At 41.1% G+C, this 19,636-nt stretch overlaps 1 protein-coding gene across 6 annotated transcripts in view; it reads left to right on the top strand.

Annotated features, from left to right (window-relative positions):
* Nucleotides 1-19,636, top strand: part of EML6 (EMAP like 6) — a 119,600-nt gene continuing 99,964 nt past the window's right edge. For 5 of the 6 annotated variants that reach the window (XR_011903259.1, XM_072333706.1, XM_072333708.1 and 2 more), the window contains exon 1: nucleotides 1-1,462. Coding sequence is in view for 5 of the 6 variants with exons in the window: in XM_072333706.1 (XP_072189807.1) it covers nucleotides 1,266-1,462 (197 nt within the window). In the remaining variant the exon portion in view is untranslated. The remainder of the gene's footprint in view (nucleotides 1,463-19,636) is intronic. The other variant, XM_072333707.1, reaches the window with a different exon arrangement.

The raw sequence follows: 19,636 nt of genomic DNA on the forward strand, positions 1-19,636 counted from the left end.
TTCCCATGAAGCACCCCGCGGGGCGAAGGCGGGCGAGTGGCCTGAGCGCGGCCGTCGCCCCCGGCCCCGCCTCACTGAGGGGGACAGGCCTCCGCCCTCGCACACTCTCGGGGCGCCGCGCCTTGTGTTGCGCGGGGTGCGATGTCGGGTTTCGCTCTCGGGTTTGCAGTGTCGCTGGCCTGTGTCTCCTCGGGCGGGGCAGGCAGCGAGCGTGGGGTGCTTTGTGAAGAGGAGGGAGGGGAGGAGCTGCTCCCTCCTTCCGTCTGCCGCGGTGCCACCGTGAGGGTGGTCGCCGCTAATGGAGACTGTTTGCCCTGCCCACGCGGCCGAGTTTCGGAGCGGTTCGGTCTCGCTGGGTGATACTACGAAGCTGCGGATTGCCGGCGCGAAGGGCGCCCACGCCCCGCTACTAACGGCGATGCTGCCGAAGGGGGAGCGGGAGGGCAGCGAAACGGCGTGCTCCTGGGGAACGTCGCTCCAAAGAACAACAGTAAATAAATAGTAATAAAGAACGCAGCAGACCCCAGTCCTGCCCACGTCTTTGGTGACAAACTGCCCCGGGACGCGAGAACCTGGAATTGTTTGAATTACACTGGCTGCAAAGAGGAAGCGTTGGATCGGCGGGGAGCAGCGCAGCACGGGGAGGTGTGCTGGGAGAGCCTCTCACGGCACGGCACAGCCCCGGCTGCCGCCGAACGGCTCCGAGCAGCGCGGACCGCTTCGGGCTGAGCTCAGGCAGCGCTTCCCCCGCTGCGTCTTCGGTAGGCGCGCATCCCGCTATTCACAAACGCGGGCTGTTGGGTTTTTCCTCGTTTTTGTTGTTGTTGTTTTTTGTTTTTTGTTTTTTTCTCTCAGCTTTGACCCAAAGATAAGAAACCTCAGCGAGGACGGCGGCCCAGGGGGCGCCGCGCGGGGAAACGAGGCGGGAGCTGCGGCGGTGGAGCCGCGGGCAGGTGGCGGTGAGGCGCGGCGGCGATAAGGCCGTGTCTGCGGGCGGGCGGCGGGCTCCGCTGCCGGCACTCGCCCGGGCCGCTGCGCGGCGGGAGGCGGCGGATGATGGTGGCGGCGCAGCGCTGACAGCTCCGCGCTGCCGACGCGTTTCGCGTTGACGGCACTTCGCTGGGAAGCGCTACCTGAAGATTCGTCGGCCGAGCGGGGATCGCTGACGCTCGAAAGGGGAAAACCCCGACGGGGGGAAGGAGCTGAGGGAAGGAGGGGCAGCACCGCGTTTTGTGCCTACCGGTGGGGAGAGGGGATTGGTTATCATGGCGGATCGGACGGCTCCCAGATGCCGGCTCCGTCTGGAGTGGGTTTACGGGTACAGGGGCCACCAGTGCCGCAACAACCTGTACTACACGGCGGGCAAGGAGGTGGTCTACTTCGTGGCCGGAGTCGGCGTGGTTTACAACACCCGAGAGCACAGCCAGAAATTCTTCCTCGGGCACAATGACGATATTATCAGGTAAGGGGGCTGACTTGTCTTCTGGTGGGGTGGGGATTAAATGAAGGGAGGGGAAAGCGGGGCCGGCAGGATTCCCCCTCCTCGCTTCTCGCGGCTCGACCTGGCGTCGTAAAGCCGCTCGGATTTCGTGTCGGTGGTCGGGGTGAAAGCGGGCTATCTGCAGATTGTTGCTGATTGTTATTTATGAGGTATCGCTTCAAAACGTCGCAGTGATGAGATGGAAAGCTTCCCTCCCCCTCCCCCTGTTGTGATGCACCAAATGCAAAACAGTTTCAGCGTGGAAATCTGATGGGGAGATCTTAATGCAACAGTGCTGCAAAACGGTGACTCCAGCACCTTGCTCTTTCCAGCTCTGGGACCTTGGCTCTCTCCTTCTGTTGCCTTACAGAAGGCAGGTGCAGTTCCCTTTACGCCCTGCCCAAGTGTGCTGTAAACCCGGCCCGTAGATCAATCTAATCTATTTCTATCATCCTGGAAATCTCACTCCAAGTCAATTTCAGTTCTTTGTACCCCAGACAAAAAATAATCTCAAGCGGGCTGGTGCAAGATGACTACAGAAGGTCTTACTCCTCACCTGGTCAATTTCTTGTCTCTTTATTTCACCTTCTTTCTGAAGAGTGACTTTAATTGATACTCTTATATTAGAGAAATACAACATTTATTGCACCATGAAAAGTAACAAAAAACATAGTTACAGAATTCCAAGTAACCTTTTCAAAAAATCGGTCCAAAATACAGTAAATAGAAAATCGATGTTATTTCTGCCCCTACTCTACTCCTGTTAAATATCTGAACCTGGAATATCCTCATAAAGGAGGTTGCACGGTGTGATGCTGAGCACATGTAACTGCTGCCCTCGCAGTTCACTTGAATTCAGTATGAATGAGGCATTGTCCCAGTGATCAGCACAGACCCAGGTGACTCATGGTGTGAGCACAGGAACACGTGCTGAAGTCAAAGTTTGGACACTTGCTAACAGAATCACACAGTTGTCATATAGTCATTCTGGACTCTTGTTTACAGAAAAATATCTGCTTTCCTTGGGGAGAGTTTTTGGCTGCTCTGTCCCAAGTAGCCTTTTTCTCTTCCCTTTTATAGTCCATGATAATCACATTTCATGACATGCTGGGGATTGCTTAAGAATTTATTATGGTTTTAAAGGTATTGTCGCTTCCAGAAGGCTGTTCAAATAGACTCTTGCCTCAGATAACTAAGATAAGAGTGACTATTTTACTGAATCTGCAATATCATAGAATGCATAGTTTTCTTTCAAGATAACTTGTCAAGACAACTACGGCTCACTGCTTTTTTGTTTGACAGAGATGCTTTTATTCTTCTCCCTTCTACCCCACCCTTAGTATTCCATCTACTGAGGAAATAATGTCCAGTTTATTATACCTGATGACAGTTCCTGGACAAACCTGGCTGTGTTGTGTGACTTCTGTGCCTTGTCTTTTAAAACATTCTGTATAAGAGAGACCACTTTTAGCAGTGTCTCATTTAGAGTGTAAAATGGGCATAGGAAGAATGGGAGTGATGGCTGTTTGTGCTTCAGATGCTGCTCTGCCTGTTCTACTTTTTAAAGAAAATGAGTAATCACATGTTCAAATCAGCAGGTGTTTTGACAACTCACTGTTTGCTCACCTAATTTTTAACTAGGTGAATTTTGTTCCTGTCTGGAACGAGATCAGAATTTTGTAGGATGACCATAGTTTCAGCAGAGGATGAAATGTCTTGGCTCAGAAAGCATGAGCAGGCCTCAAGATATCATATGATTTGAGCTTTTAGTGGCCTAGATAAGTTGTTGTTAGGGAGGAAATAGGGCTCTTGCTTGAGTCACCAAAATATTGCTAGAATGTTCTACCTTTTGCATTCGCTAATTGTGGCCTTTGCTACCTTTGATGCAGCTTGTAGACCTTACTGAAGAACATCCCATTGCTGCCAGTGTTTCCAAGTAGATGGTTCCTTGCATGAATATCACTATGTAGCTAATAAATACTAGAATTGAAATCATAATAGTTTAGAGTTCGTAGCATCCAATTGACATGAATGGGCTGTAGATAGTAATTTGTTTTTTCTTGTTTTGGTGGTATTTATTTCCCTGGGACTAATTCTAAACAATAGTGTGTATATTTGTAGTCCAACAGGTTGTAATATTTAAGGAGGTTTGAAACATGGTTAAAAATAAATAAATGAAGCTTGCAGACTTTGGAAAATAATGCAAAATCATTAAGACTGGAAGGCCTTAAAATGGGCAGAACTACTTCCAGGGGTTGCCATCAGCTCCTTCCATGCTGAAAGCATTCATTAAATATTATTTTTTGGTGGGGGAAAGGTACGTTTCTTTTAAGTGTTTGGTGAAGTCATGAAAGTGGATATTCTTTGTTGTCACAGTTTTAATGGTCTTGCCTCTTGCTTTCTGTCAAGATAATTCAGTTGGACATAGTTTAGTTCTGGCAAAAGTAGACAAGACTGTACTGGATTAATGAAGAAATGATTTGGTTTATTTTCCCAATAAAATTCATATTTGAAAAATAGGTTCTGCACTCAGCTAATAAAGTAGATGTTCAGGGTATGGACAAGTGAGTTCTGAAGTCTGTTTTCTGTACAAAGCAACTACAAGGTGCTGTACTTCTGAGCTCTTCTGCCTCTTCACTTTCCAGTGAGGCGGATTTCTGAGTTACCTGGTTGAAGTGAGTCCAGCTTTGTGGATGGCATTCAGTGATTTTTGTTACTTCCTGTCATGTAATACAATTCTTCTTGCATGTCATTTAATTATGGAATAATTAACACTATTGATTATCAAGTCTTGTCTTTATAAAGCAGGATGAACACTTGGTTGAAAGTAATAGCATTGGTTTTCTGAAGACTACTGGTGCATTTTATTTGGAGCCCAAAAAGATGTGCAATTTAGGGAGTCCAAGAACACACAATATGCAGTATTCTTTACCTTCCTTCCTTCTTTTTAAATGTTTATTTCTTTTATTTTTTTCACAAGAGTGATCTAGCAGCTAAAGGTTGTTGAAGGTCAGAATATTCCTATTTTCTCTGCTCTGTAAGCCCTGTAGTTTACCCTAAGGTCTGTGTTATAGACCACAAAGCAATCACAAAATGTCTTGCATTGTAACTCCACATTTGATCTTGAAGCATAATCTACATGAAGCATCATAACTTAGGTGTGGAAGTTGTGTCAAAGCAGAACTATTGCAATGTTTTAATGTGGAAAGTGTTGTGTAGAGTATTATTAAGCATGTAGCTTTCTTTGTTTTGGATTTGGTCCAACGTTTTGGAAAATGTGATGATGTAATGGTAAATGGTAATAAGTATGGTAATGGTAAATGGTAATGGTAATGGTAAATGGTAATAAGTTTGTCTGCCTGTTTTTATTTCCAGTCATATCTGCAATATTGAACAGTTTTTCTGAATATGTATTGAAGACTTTATCTGCACTTTTCCTATATCATAATTTCCTAAAATTATATGATGCCTGTATTTAATTTGACAGATACATCAATGTCTGATATCTTGTGGCATTAAGCATTTTAAACGAGCACATTTTGCATTCTGGCTGGCATTAAATCACTTGTGAGAAAGGTACTGCTGCCTTTCTCAGGACCCCCTGCAGTGTTTGCTGCCTGAGCATGCTACCTGGAAAGCCAGCCTATTATCTGTGGATACTAAAGCATGTCGTTTCTGTAAGACTGCTTACAGCGTAATAGTAATGTAGGATTTATCAGAATATTGCTGTAAGTATGCGGGTGTTCTGCTGTGCTGACAGATTGAGATTAAAAATGTGGATGTGCCAGTGGTGATGAGATTTACTGGGCTGTGAGAGTGACAAGAAGCCTGCCTTATTTTTAGAGAGTCCTTTTCAGGAGACTCACATTGGAACACGAATACATGTTTTCTTGTCTTTCTGCAGTTGGAGAAAAGAGAAATATGTCTGCCTCCAGCAATGTCATGTGTTGTTGACTATAGCAAAAGTAACTTTTGAATAACTCAATCCATGGCAGAGATTTGCAAATCAAGACCCTGGAGTTAAAATATCTGAGTTGTATTTCAATATTTTTATTGAAATCTTATGCATAATAAGATTTCTGTTCATAGAGTGGTGTTATTTGAATGGATACAATATACTCCAGATTTATACGTTATTGCCACCTTTCTGATGGTGAGGCACAGCATTTGTTTGCTGTAAAATAACATTCAACTTATCATTCTCATTTACTGAAAGTGCATGGGAAATGGATCTGTTTGTAGCTTGTACATAACCTAAACTTCAGTCACAGAGGGTGCACATGCAGGACTGCTGAAACATAGTCCCTGGAAAGGTAGGAAGGTAGCAATGAAGCCATATGAAATTTTCAACAGCAGAATGCCCAGACCTGCTTCCTGTGCCAGTGTTATGTAGGTACTTAAACAAAGTCAGTACACCTTTAAAGGCATGACTGTGGAACAGCTAGGATGAAGAAGAATCTGAGATCTGTGTGTACTGAAATGCTTTGGGAAGTGTTTTGAAACTGGAAGTTGTTTTTGAAACTGGAGTTTCATATTAAAGAAATCCATCCCCAGAGAAACTCATGTTGTCACCTTATAGCTTTTACATTCAGTCTCAAAAAGAAAGAGGAAAAAAAAATGGGGGGGGGGGGAGGAGGGGAGGCCATTTCTTCAGGAAATTATGGGGATCATTCATGTTTTTGTTACAGTTAATTGCTATGGTGCATTTAGGTCTTAAGCCCTTACACTGCTTTGAGTTGGCATAAATATTTGTTTTTTAAATATACTTACTGATACATAAAACATGTTGAATTATATAGTTACAGAATCTTATCAAACGTAGTTTTAAAAATACATAGATGAGATAAAATGCAGAAAAAAATTTAAGCAATTTATAGCAGTATGCCTGTGAGAATGGCTGTTATTTGTCTATATTTCTTAAACAGAGTTGCAATTAGACATCCCAGTGATACATTAGGTACAATAGTAGAAAAAGTAAGATTTGCTGCTCGCCCAGTCACAGCTTGTGTGTTTGTTTGGACAAGTAGTTGGTTATTATTAATTATTATTAAAAAATGTAAGTAGAGTTTTGAGCATTTAAATCAATTTGATTTGGCTCATTATTGAAATGCGAAAAGAAAAAACCTTGTCCAGCAAAATAGGAAGCACTTGTATTCCTCTGCAGAAAGTGCCTGAGTATTTGGTTTTATCTTTTCCAAGTTGAAAAATGACTAACATTTAATTTTATATAGTGTAGTGTGTTTTATATTGGATTTGTGAGAAGTAGCTCATCTTACAGAGCTGTGTATCTTGCTTATTATAAATCAAGGTTGTGGTATTCCTTAATCTTAAATTGGAATCTTGGAGTTCTTGTCTATTGCTGCACAGCACTGAGAAGAGTCTGGCCCCATCCACTTGCCCCACACTTCCCTTTAGGTGTTTATAAACATCAGATCTCTCAATCTTCCTTTCCCCAGGCTGAACAGACCCAGCTTACTCAGCCTTTCCTCTTATGGTAGATGCTCCAGGCCCTTATAATCATCTTTGTAGCCTTCTGCTGGACACTTTCTAGGAGGTTCTTGTCTTTTTTAGCAGGGGAGCCCATTTAGACTACTGTGGCTTCATTAAGGTGGAAAAGAGGGGGAGAATAATCTCTCTTGACCTGCTGCCCAGTGCTCTTTGTAATGCTCCCCAGGGTGCCATTGGTCCTCTTGGCCACCAGGGCAAACTGCTGGCTCATTGTTGGCCACCAGAACCCACAGGTCCTTCTCCACAGAACACCTCTCCATCATGTCATCCCCTAACCTGTACTGATACATGTGGTTATTCTTCCTCAGGTGCAAGACTCTACACTTGCTCTTGTTAAATCATAGAATGGTTTGGGTTGGAAGGGACCACAAGGATCATCAAGTTCCAACCCTCCTGCCACCTCCAGGGACACCAGCTTCCATTCCTGATATTAGACCAGGCGGCCCAGAACCTTATCCAGCTTGATCTTGAACACCTTCAGGGATGGAGCATCCACAACCTCTCTGGGCAGCCTGCTCTAGTACCTTACCACTCTCTCTGTAAAGAACTTCCCCCTGACATCCAATCTAAACCTTCCCTCCTTGAGCTTAATACCTTTCCCCCTTGTCCTGTCACTATCTACCAGAGTATAAGTGTTGATTGCTCTCCTTTTTATAATCCTCTTTTAAATACTGGAAGGCTGCAGTGAGGTCTCCTTGCAGCCTTCTCTTCTCCAGGCTGAACATGCCCAGCACCCTCAGCCTGTCTTTGTAGGGGAGGTGCTCCAACCTCATCAGGTTCCTCTTTGCCCAACTCTCCAGACTGTCTAGATCTTGTTGAATAGTAGCACAGACTTCTTATGTCTCAGCCGCAACTCTCAGCTTTGTATCATTAGTAAACTTGCTGAGGCTGTACTCCATCCTTTCATCCAGGTTGCTGATGAAGATATTGAACAAGACCGAACCCAGAACTGACCCCTGGGGAACACGAGTTACAGGCCTCCGACCAAACTGCACTGCTGATCACAACCCTCTGAGCTCCATCAGTTAGCCAGTTCTCAATCCATGGTTAAACATGATTTCCCCTTGGCAGATCTGTGTTGATGTCACAGTTTTATCTCTAGGTCTTTGTCCAGTTCTAGTCCTTTTTGTGGCATAAGAACATGAAAGGGTGGTACAGATGTGGCTCTAACCTAGAATTAGAAATATCTGACCAATCTTGTTTGGGCTTGCAGTGGTTATTTCACTTTTTAAGACGAGGAAGTTCTAAAGAGCCATATCTGAGCTATGTGGTTACAGAAAACAGCAGAACAAAAGGTGCTCAAAGCAGGTTTTCCACTAGAATCACAAATGGGAATATTGCTTTCCCTTCTTGGAATGTTCTGTTAGGTGATATGTTGTCACAAGAGGTTTTTCAAGATCATGTTCAGGTAATGCTTTCTTATGGAACCTGTAGATGCATCTGCTTGAACACAGCTGCCTAAAAGAAATGCAACATGCTCTGAAGTTTAACATAGATGTGACATTTATAGTGGTGGAAAGGTTGATTATCTAAAAGCTTACATGCAGCTTCCCTGTATGTATTTAAAAGATTAAAGACAAAGGCTCAGGACACAAACCTTTTTGCACTTTGAGACTTGGAAAGATTTTTCAGTCCTTAAGGTTGTTAAATAATGTTAATGGAACATCAGTATGTTTTTTTATGTTTTGTCCTATGCATTATTTTATGCATTGTTATTCACGCTTCTTTTCAAGTGCTTTGTTATTTAATGAATTGGTGCTGCTATTTGGCATGTAATTGTTTTGGGACCTTCTTTTGAATTCAGGAGTCTTTTGCATACAGAATTTTGGATATAAGTTATATCATAGCTCTCAGATGAAAACATTTCAAATTTATTTAGAGTGAAAATTTGACATTAGATGCTGTGACAAAAAGTGTAAATAAGGAGTAGAAGTAGCCAGGGAGAACTGACTCTTTTATTGGGGCATTGGTAACTCTTCAGATGAGTTACTATATTCAAAAAAAAAAAAAAAAGCTTTTGTACATAAATAAATTGCTAAATACTTAATTCTAGATTTTTACTTAATTCTAGACTTTTGAGCAAGCTGCTTTTAGGCCATACCACAGATCTGCGTCAAGGGATGTCCTATCTGCAATTTTGATGGTCCAAAGGCGAGCTTTTCTTTTTTTCCTCTGGGCTTGAGGTTGGTGCAGGCAAAACAGTGACATGGAGAGAAGGTGCTTGATAAAGTAGTACAATTAGACAGAAGTACAATTATAAAGAAGCTTATTTTGGCAACAGAGATTTGGAAAAGCTGATTTAGCTGTAAGTGCTATCTTTCAAATCTAAGACTAGTTAGAACTATGCAAAAAAGATAGTAAAAAGAGGAAAATAAGTTTTATTCTTCTGAACCTGATAGTTATGACGTAAAGTCTGCTTTCTCTCCTGTTGCATTGTAGCAGTAACAAACAAACAAAAACAAACACGTCACCAAAAAAACCCAACTCTGTAGCATCCAAGGTTCTAGAAGCTAGAGAAAAAATACAGTATCAGCAAGTGAAGGCAGAATTCCAGACTTGGAATGTTTGCTTTGAATAGTTTGCTACCAAATCAGGAGAAAAAGAGAAATAATAGGCAATGGAATGAGTCATAGTGCTTGCATAAAAAAGATGAAAAGCTTTAATTCTGTGTTTGTTTATGTAAGTCCTGGTCACAGAAATTTAAAAGGAATCCTTTGGATTCTTTGGAATTGAGATTTGGGTACTTGGAAGTGGACTGGAAAAATGCACAGGTAGGTCTAACAGAGCAAAATGGATCTTCCCGCCTAACTGCTATATTTTGAGCTGGTTTTTGGTTCTGCCAAAATGAAGATACGTGCAATGGAATAATGTCAGATGCAGGACGTATTTATGTGAAAACATAACACATTACATTTTGGACTCGGGTTGCACCAGGGGAGATTCAGGTTGGATGTTGGGAACAGTTTGTTAACTGAAGGAGTGGTCAGGCACTGTCACAGGTAGCCCTGGGAGGTGGTGGTGTCACCATCCCTGAAGGGTGTTAGAGAAATGTTTAGATGTGCTGGTGGGTGGATGGTTGGGCTGGTTGATCTTAGAGGTTTTTTCCAACCTTGGTGGTTCTATGATTCTGTTATTCTTTGTTAATTTAGAAGCCTATATTGCACTGGGTTCTAGTGCATTCCTCAGCAATTTAACAGTGGCAATTTTACCCACTGTTGTATATGTAAAGTGTTAAATTAATTCCTTGGCATTAGTTTTTATTTGAAATTTACTGAATTTACATTTTATAACCATTTTTTTTTGAATAAACTACGAAGCAGTCTTGTTGACATAGCTAACCTCGTGAAAAGTTATTGTCAAGTTGGGTTGCTCAGGAATCTGGTGGGTTTTGAACAGTCTGTTCAGTATTTACCTAGTTCCTTTTGGTCACCTGGTAATAACTCATTTAATACATTTTTTTGCGACTATCTGTTGTGTAGCCAGCACAACAGGGGAGTTATCCAATTGAAAGAGCATGCTGCATTTCTAAACTCAGTCTTCAGTTTTTGCTCTGTCTTTCATCTTTCTGGAGAGTTATCACAGGCCTTTGCTTTGCAGCTATTTTGAAGGCCCTGCAGGAACTACCTTATGGGATAATGTATGAATCACTCCATTAACACAGATGAAGCAGTTTAAAAACTTAAAAGTAAATTAATCTTCAGTGGGTATAATTTCTGAAAATATTTTCCAGGACTTATTCATATGTGAAGGGAAATAGGACATAAATCTTTACATGTGAAATACTAACAAGAAATCCAAATCTTTGCATTTTTTGAAGACCTTTATAATTTATTAATGTAGCTCTGCTTCAATGTAGTCTGAGACTTTTTGTTTAAATTTCTGTGATCCAGTGGGCATCGAGCCTACCTCTGAATTGTAGGAAATTTGTATTGAAGATGAAGCCATTCTCCTGGAACATCAGCATGTTTAAAGCATCATGATGTCATGATGTTAGATTGGGTTAGTGATGAAAGTATGGTTAGGAGAGTTGTTGGGAGTCCTGGTGGATGTAAAGATTTTTGGTTTTACTTTGTGTTCTATACCTCTGAATGTGTTTGTTAGCACTGACTATCTGCATTTGATCTTTGCTGGTCCTAGAATAGGCTTTTTAGGCTGAGTTCAAAACCCTTAAAATTATATGAATTGACATGCTAGATTTTGGGGAAAGGAAAAGACTGATGTTCCAAAATCTAGTCATATGTGTTACTAATTATGTTGAGAAGCTCCTAAAGTTCCACATAAGTTTGATGTCACCAATTAATTTTGGTAAATGACTACTTTAAGAATATTTTTGTCTGGCTCTATGGCATTTTTTTCTATCAGAGTTGACATGAGACATAATACCATTTTTCTGTAAGACAGCTGAGAAAACAATGTCCATTTATTGGAGCAAGGAATGTTTTGGCACTTGTGCCATCAGCATAACTTTCACAATTTTATTTCAGTTAACTATTAGGCCTGGTGATTGTTCATAAGGTAAATTAGGAATAATGGTGGAGTATTATTTTTTAACAGAGGGCAGATTAAATGAAGAATGAATACAGAGCTGTTAAAAAGACAGTTCTTGAGAATGTACTGTTCCTTGCTGTATTAGTTATTTGATGGAATTATTCTCAATGTGCTCTGTACATAGTGTATTGCATTTCATATTTTTCCTGGGGTATGCTTTATTTTTTCATCTTGAATCTGTGGGTCTCCCTTCTGCCTAGAGGTAAATGTTCTTTTACTTCATCAGTTAGTTTGGAATGAATTGCTTTATGCATGATGACAGTTAAGTGCACCACACAGTTTCTTTCCTCCCTATCAGATATAACCATTTAATCAGTCTACCCCCTCCAAACTAAGCATTTTCTGCTGCTGTCACAGGTTACTACCAGCTGAGCTATAGTTGGTTTACTGATCCACCTATCGGCCTCAGTGTTTTGTTAGGATTGCAGTCTGTTTTCCATGGTGTCCATGGTCACCATGCACTGAAAGTAGTTAACTGTCACTAATGGATAGAAAGCACTTTTTATTCTGGATCTCAGAAAACTAAATCCTTATAGCCAACATCATCACACCATTGTTAACAAATACAGTAATGATATGTTTGTTTATTGATTTTATTTATTTATTTATTTATTGGAGATTCAAGACAATAACAATCATTATCAGAAGTCCAATTGCGCTTCTTAGGTATTGCAGCTCAAAGTATGTTCTCAAAGTGCAAGTTTTCCACAGCTGTGTATCCAAGTGGCAAGAGTATCTGCCTCTGCCCTTGGGTGATTAATAATGCAATCCAAATAGATTCCTGAGAAGAACAACTGCACAAAAATCTCAATCATTAAGTTCCTTAGGTCTTGTAGTAATCGAGAATGTCAACTTCAGACCCAGTATGTGTTGTTTTGGAGGGATATTCTGAAACCTACTTAAAGAACTTCCTGCTTCCTGACAAGTTCACCCTATGCTGAACATACGTTTCTACCCACAAATTTGAAAAATAAGTGGAGGTGCATGCAGCAGTCAGATGTATGGTGTCATGTCCTTTTGTCAGTAGGCAAAAGTTTTTCATTGTCAGATTATAAAAACTCACATCCTGCACAAATATTCTTGTTCATTCTACCAAAAGATCTCCACCAATATGCAGTGGTTTTCAGCTCAGTCTTGCTTCATTGTCCAATGTCACACCTACAGAATTTAATTTTAAGACTGGTAAAGAATTGGAAATTGAACTGTCATTTTGTGGATATCGTACAACTCATTTTCATTCATGCTTACATCTATTAGGGTATGATTCTAGTTTGGATTTTGCCTTCATTTAATGTGATATGAAAGCAACTGAATGAAGCTTCTGCTGCAGTAAGAAATTCCAGCCTGTTTTTCCTGGCATTATTTGAAATATTTCTTCCAAATCAGTATTAGTGCCACGTTCATAAAAGTTTTGGCCTTGGAAGTCTCAAGCTTACTCATGTATATTTGCTACGTTTTTATTATATCATCAGTTTCTATGCTTCATAATAAATTGAGATTACTATACTACAGCCTTCTTGTTCCATTCCTAAACTGAACTGTTTATCAAGATGAGTTTCTGATTTTTATCAGAAGAGTTACACGTGTTTTCTTTGCTGGATATTTGGTGAAGAAGAAAGTGAGTAAAATATTTTCCAGAAACTCATTGATAATAGATCTAGTAGATTAAACGCACAAATATTTGTTGGTATGGGGATGGGAATTCCCTTCCTGGCTGAGATGCTAGTTGCTGATATAAAGTATTGTGTTGTCTTTGATTGTCACAGTCTCTTCACTGAGCACCAGTCTACTTCAAAAGTAAACTGCTCGTGCTTTCACATCTGTCTTGGTGGCAGTTGTGATGAATAATGCTGCCCATTCATTCAGTTTATGGATGTACTGTACCTAAGCCCTAGATTGCTAAGCAGTTAGAATTAAATTTTTCAATATTGATGACGTTTTTTTTCCCCTGAGTTTTCTGAATTTTAGTCTGCTAGAAAACATTGCCTGTAAAAAAGTAAGGACTAGAACTCTGACAGGAAAGTATGTTTTCCTCATCAGTTATTTTCCAGATAGAGGCAAGAAAAGTAGTAATCACAACCATGATTCATTCTTTGTCATTTGAAATGTTGACTTTTTAATGACACGTGGAAACCCAGGTTGTTGGTAATACTGTGCACCCTCTCTAGATCACAAACAGATGAGCTTCACTGTATTTCAACACAATCATCAGTTACAACCGTAAGAGGTTGTATTATGCTCAGCTGGTTGTGGGGTCTTTCTGAAGATAGCTCTCAGCATTGTGTGACATTTCCAGTTGTATTTGCTTTTCCTCCATTAATGATAGCACTCTCTTTTTAACATGTCACACATTAGTTGTTCTTGCTCCCATAAGTCAGTTAGGTGGAACTATTTTCCAGTTATAAACCTATCTTATTTTTAAAATATTATTTTATTATAGACCTATCTTATTTTTAAAATATTAGCGTATGTCTTTGATAGCTGTTTCAGAAACCACTAAGGAAACACTGAGGAGTTTAGTTCATAGAAAAAATGGGCAGCAGATCCTAAGTTTTGAACAGTATTTTGTTGTTAGACATTTGATCTTCATGTTCTTAATTAGAATCTTCATTTATGTCATATACTTCTCTTTATTTCATAATTTTTCCTTTCCCCCCCTGAAGACTTTACGGCCGCTAATGACTTAATGACCCTAGAAGTCCGCAGCTGGGCCAATTACTGAAGCAACACCAAGAGGATGAGCAGTAAAATGGCGATTTCTTAAAGCAAACACACACTTATATAAACTATGCTCTTCGTGTACGCCTATCTCATATACATCACCGATCCTTCCAGAAATGAGGGAGGGCCTGTAGCGTGACAGCCCGATATTCCCATATTTCGCCTAATACACAACATGTCCCCCTCCCCATGCTAAGAAAACTTAACCCGTTACAATACGCAACACTATAAACCTAACCAATGCTTAAAGCTTATCCTGCATTCTATAGTATTCTATACTCTAATGGAAATACCTAAAGAAACTCTAATGAATTATCCATCTTATTTGCTAAACCTTAACATTATGCATAACCTTAAAATACACTCTTACCATAACTAATATTATATAGTACTCTATATAATTTATTTATTTTACTCTATATATATAATCTATATATCTTAACTCAACCTTACCAAACTCTTTATCATATAATCAGTAGCATAAGGCACAACCATGGTAAGAAAACACCACCATAACTCGATGGAGCAAGTGATTGAATAGTCCTCTTGTTGTCAGGAACCTTTCGAGAAGAAGTTCTCATCCGCGATGTTTTCCATCCCTCTTCATTCTTCTTACGCCTGATGTATCTTCTCTGTACGGTGAACATCATTCAAAGTCTTTCTGTCCATAGTCTCGAAAGTGTCCATCAGCTCATCAGCACACAGCAACATGCACCATCATTGCATTAATGCGTACTCGATACGTAGTGGATGCCCAGTATGAAGAGATCGCGGCCACGGTTCTTCATCAGGTGGGAGAGAGAGAGCGCTCGGAACCCCCAGGTGCTGTCTGGGAAGCGCCTGGTTGCGGCCGGAGATTTGGGCCAGGGTGACATGGAAGCCATTATCGAGGTAATTCTTCATGCTTGTAATCTTCACTGTGGAAAACAGACTCCTTCTAAAAAGGAGGTTACAGCAGTCCTGTTGCTGCCGGAGAAAGAAGGGCTATTAGTATCCCCCTCTGATTTATATTTCGCCTAATACACAACAAAAATGATCTAAGACTTCTTTGGCTTGACAGGACCCTAGGTAACCTGATCTAAGGCTGTGCTCTCAGGAGAAAGTTGGACTGGATGATTTCTGGAAGCCCCTTCCAAACTAGACTTTTCTATAATCCTAAATACTGAAATATATCAAGAATGCCTAAGGTAATCAAAGTAAAAATGGATTCTGGCTCAGAGAATTTTACTTGCATTAGTAAATTGATACTTGACACTGCCAAAAGAAAGTGGGTTTGGCTATCTTTAATACATACATATGTAATTGATAGGCTTACTGAGATCTTGAAATGGATGTTTCAAACAAGAGACATCTGAAGTTCACTATCCTTACTTTATTATTACAAACCTCATCAGGTTGTCCAAACACTCTTTCGCTGAAGCACCCAAAGGCTGAGTGTTTGTCTTTATTGTTGCGACTGTATAATTTTCCATTGTATTTACTATTTATGAACTGAATCTTTTCTATAACCATTATATTAACTAGTCTTAGATTAACATCAATCAACCAAACGCATTTTCCATACAAACTACATTTACTTCCTGGAATGGCCCAACCATCATGCAAAAATTGCTCTTGGAAAGATACTGAGTCTTGTCACCCATCTCTTGACAATGAAAACCATTCTCACTGCTAAGGCTTCTTTGCACAATAAAGAAGCCTGAAAATCTGATGCTATTCTAAAATAGCTCTAGCTAGTTAGACCCTTGTAAATCATTCTCTACTACAAACCCACCCTGTTTTATGTTTGGAATAGACAAACCTTTAAAAAGCTTGGAAGTTTTATGTTAACACAATGCTACATAGTGAAGATTTGGTGAAAAATGTGTGGCAAATTTAAAATCAAATTCCACAACAAAAGTAATGTGGTTTGTATATGATTAATTACTTTTGGGAATAAATGAAGGAATTGATACTTTATGATACTAGTCTACCTTAATTTCAGTAAGGCTTTCGATACGGTCCCCCATGACATCCTTATAACAAAGCTGAGGAAGTATGGGATAGATGAGTGGACGGTGAAGTGGATGGAGAATTGGCTGACTGGCAGAGTGCAGAGGGTTGTCGTTGGCGGTGCGGTGTCTGGCTGGAGGCCTGTGACTAGCGGCGTCCCCCAGGGGTCTGTACTGGGTCCAGTCTTGTTCAACATCTTCATCAACGACCTTGATGAGGGGATAGTGACCACCCTCAGCAAATTTGCTGATGACACAAAGAGGGGAGGATTGGCTGACATGCCTGAAGGCTGTGCTGCCATTCAGCAAGACCTGGACAGGCTGGAGAGCTGGGCAGTAAGAAACCAGATGAGGTTTAACCAAAGCAAGTGTAGAGTCTTGCACCTAGGTATAAATAATTGCATGCACCAGTACAGGCTGGGGGATGACCTGCTGGAGAGGAGCTCTGCTGAGCGGGACCTGGGTGTCCTGGTGGACGACAGGTTGGCCATGAGCCAGCAGTGTGCCCTTGTAGCCAAAAAGGCCAATGGCATACTGGGGTGCATTAAAAAGAGCGTGTCCAGCAGGTCAAGGGAGGTGATCCTCCCCCTCTACTCTGCCCTGGTGAGGCCTCATCTGGAATACTGTGTCCAGTTCTGGACTCCCCAGTACAAAAACGACAGGGATCTCTTGGAAAGAGTCCAGCGAAGAGCCACAAAGATGGTGAAGGGCCTGGAGCATCTCCCCTACGAGGAGAGACTTAGGGAACTGGGTCTGTTTAGCCTTGAGAAAAGAAGGCTGAGAGGGGACTTGATCCAGGTTTATAAATACCTGAAGAGTGGGAGACGTAGTGGCGAGGCTGGTCTGTTTTCAGTAGTGCGTGGGGACAGGACTAGGGGAAATGGGCTGAAACTTCAGCATAGGAAGCTCTGCATGAATGTGCGCAAAAACTTCTTTACAGTGAGGGTGACGGAGCACTGGAGCAGGCTGCCCAGGGAGGTGGTGGAGTCTCCTTCTATGGAGATATTCAAGACCCACCTGGACGCCTACCTGTGCAGTGTGGTGTAGGGAGCCTGCTTTGGCAGGGGGGTTGGACTCGATGATCTCTAGAGGTCCCTTCCAACCCCTACAATTCTGTGATGCTGTGATACTTTCTGGTTTGAAATCTGCTACAAGACCTATAGCTGACAAGAACAGAGAACACAGTGGGTTTATCCTGAGCATTTAGGTCAAAGTTGTTGGGAGGTACTGAGGGCCCTGCCTGTGCTATGCTTGAATAACAGACACATAAATAACACAGCCATTTTTCATAAGACTTTTTTTCTGTAACAAAAAAATCTCTGAAGAAATAAAGAAAAATCAAAATGCTCCAAGAAGCTCCAAGCCTGTCCTGAAATAGGCCATTACGTGCCACTAGATATTTTCTTCTTGGTTGCCTCCTTCTGCTCTGCACTGCTAGCTCTCAGTGCAGAATGAAGTGACACGTTGAAGATCTTGACAGGCCAGCAGGCATGTCTGAAGACCAGGGATCTTTCCAGCTTCATTTTTCTGCTCATATAGTGCAAAGGATGGAGCTGTTTTCACATGTCAACAAAGGAAACAAAAGGTCTTTCAGGAATTTCTCATTTCATAGAAAAGAAAAAAAATGTACTTCTCTCCTCAGTTGCAGGGTCAAAAGGGAAGACTGTAACTTGCTGTACAGACAGATTTATCAGAAAAACAAGACGAGATGCAGCCTGACCTCTATTTCTGAATACAATATAAATTGAAATAAACTCTCTTTAAAAGGAGGAATGAAATACCAGCAGTTAAGTAAAAGAGAATATGGTAATCTGCAGGAAGGAAGAGAGAGCCTGAAGAAAAGAAGCAGAAGGAGGGAAGAACAAAACAACTTGGTACAATCTGATTACTTTTTACACATGAATGTCTAGCTATAACAATACCTTTGAAATATACAAAATATTGCCACTCACAGCAAACAGCTGAGGTACAGAACACATTTGATGTGAAGAAATGCGTGTTCATAGAAACACCACCAACTAATATTCATTTCAGAGAACTTGGCAAATAACTTATTTTTTTAGGTCTAAGTTCTTAACTGTTATGCTTGCTTTCCCCTTTCATGTTTGATGTGCAGGAAGAAGAGTGCTGTAGTTAGCTGTTCTGGAATTAATTCATCCTTCTGCACTGCCTTCCTGACTCAGTCAAGTCATTTCAGGCTAACTTTCCCAACAGCAGCTTCTGAATCTGGGGGCCTGCCTCAGACAGCAACCATCTGGTTGTCAGAGGAAGCAAACACCTACGGTTCTGAACGAAGCTGATGCAGACTGAAAAATCACCATGTTAGCATTCAGAAATGGTACTGGTCACCAACAGAGCCTAAGATTAATCCTTTATAGAGTGGACATTCAGTTCAATTGGTGTTGTTAAAGGTCTCTGGAGCACACACGTTATGCTAAGTCCACTGAAAGTGTCCTGCAAACACAAGGGGCATTTTGACAGGATTTTATTTTTTTCCTTTTTCTAGAAATAACATGGGATATAACAGTGGCAGCAGCTTGCAAAGTTAGAGACATTCCCGCCACACTGAATTACACCACATTGTTCTTGAGGAATTACTGCTAACGGTTCTCTGTGTCATTGGTTATATTCAAGCCTACAGAGTTGTCCCATCACACTCCAGTCTGTTTGGCTGCTCAGTGCTTATTAGAAGTCTTGACAGATCAGGCCCATAAAGTGGCAAAAGTAACATCACGGAAAGTACAATCTGCAGTTGTAGCACAGAGTTTTAGTGGGTTCACAGAGTCAGGCCAGATAAAAAGATCAAGTAATCAGGCTTTGATCAAGTGATTAGAATTCCTTCCAACAAGAGAAGGGAAAAGAAACATGAGAAAAACTCTTAGAAAACTCTAAAAGGTCATTTTATTATACTTAAATGTTCTGCACTTTAACTGAGGCCAGCTGTGATTCACAGTCCTATGCATGCGTACAGGCAATAAGATTTGGCAGATCTGATAAGAGGGAATGGTACTGCAGCACAGTCCTACAGCACACATGTCTGCAGAAGCACAAAGTTGATGTGGTTATCTGGCAACCTATTTTTATCTAACGCATATGTTTTAATATATATATTATATATATAATCTCGGATACTTTGCAGCTCCAAGCTTCAACAGAATGAAGCCTTATGAGGCTGTACCCAAAGCACATTAAAGGACACTGAAAGGTAAACAAACTATTGTTGATTTCCTCATTAATTGTGCTTTTTTGTACAAGTGATCAGGGAAATATATGCATTATTTCCTATTAGCTGCATGAGGTCAAACACATGGTGTTGTACAACTTCAGCTTCTACATGCATGTAGTTTTCATTTTCAGTGCTATTATATTTGCATTCCTACTGATTATT

Source organism: Excalfactoria chinensis, chromosome 3 (genome assembly GCF_039878825.1).
Source record: "Excalfactoria chinensis isolate bCotChi1 chromosome 3, bCotChi1.hap2, whole genome shotgun sequence".
In the NCBI taxonomy this organism is placed as follows: domain Eukaryota; kingdom Metazoa; phylum Chordata; class Aves; order Galliformes; family Phasianidae; genus Excalfactoria; species Excalfactoria chinensis.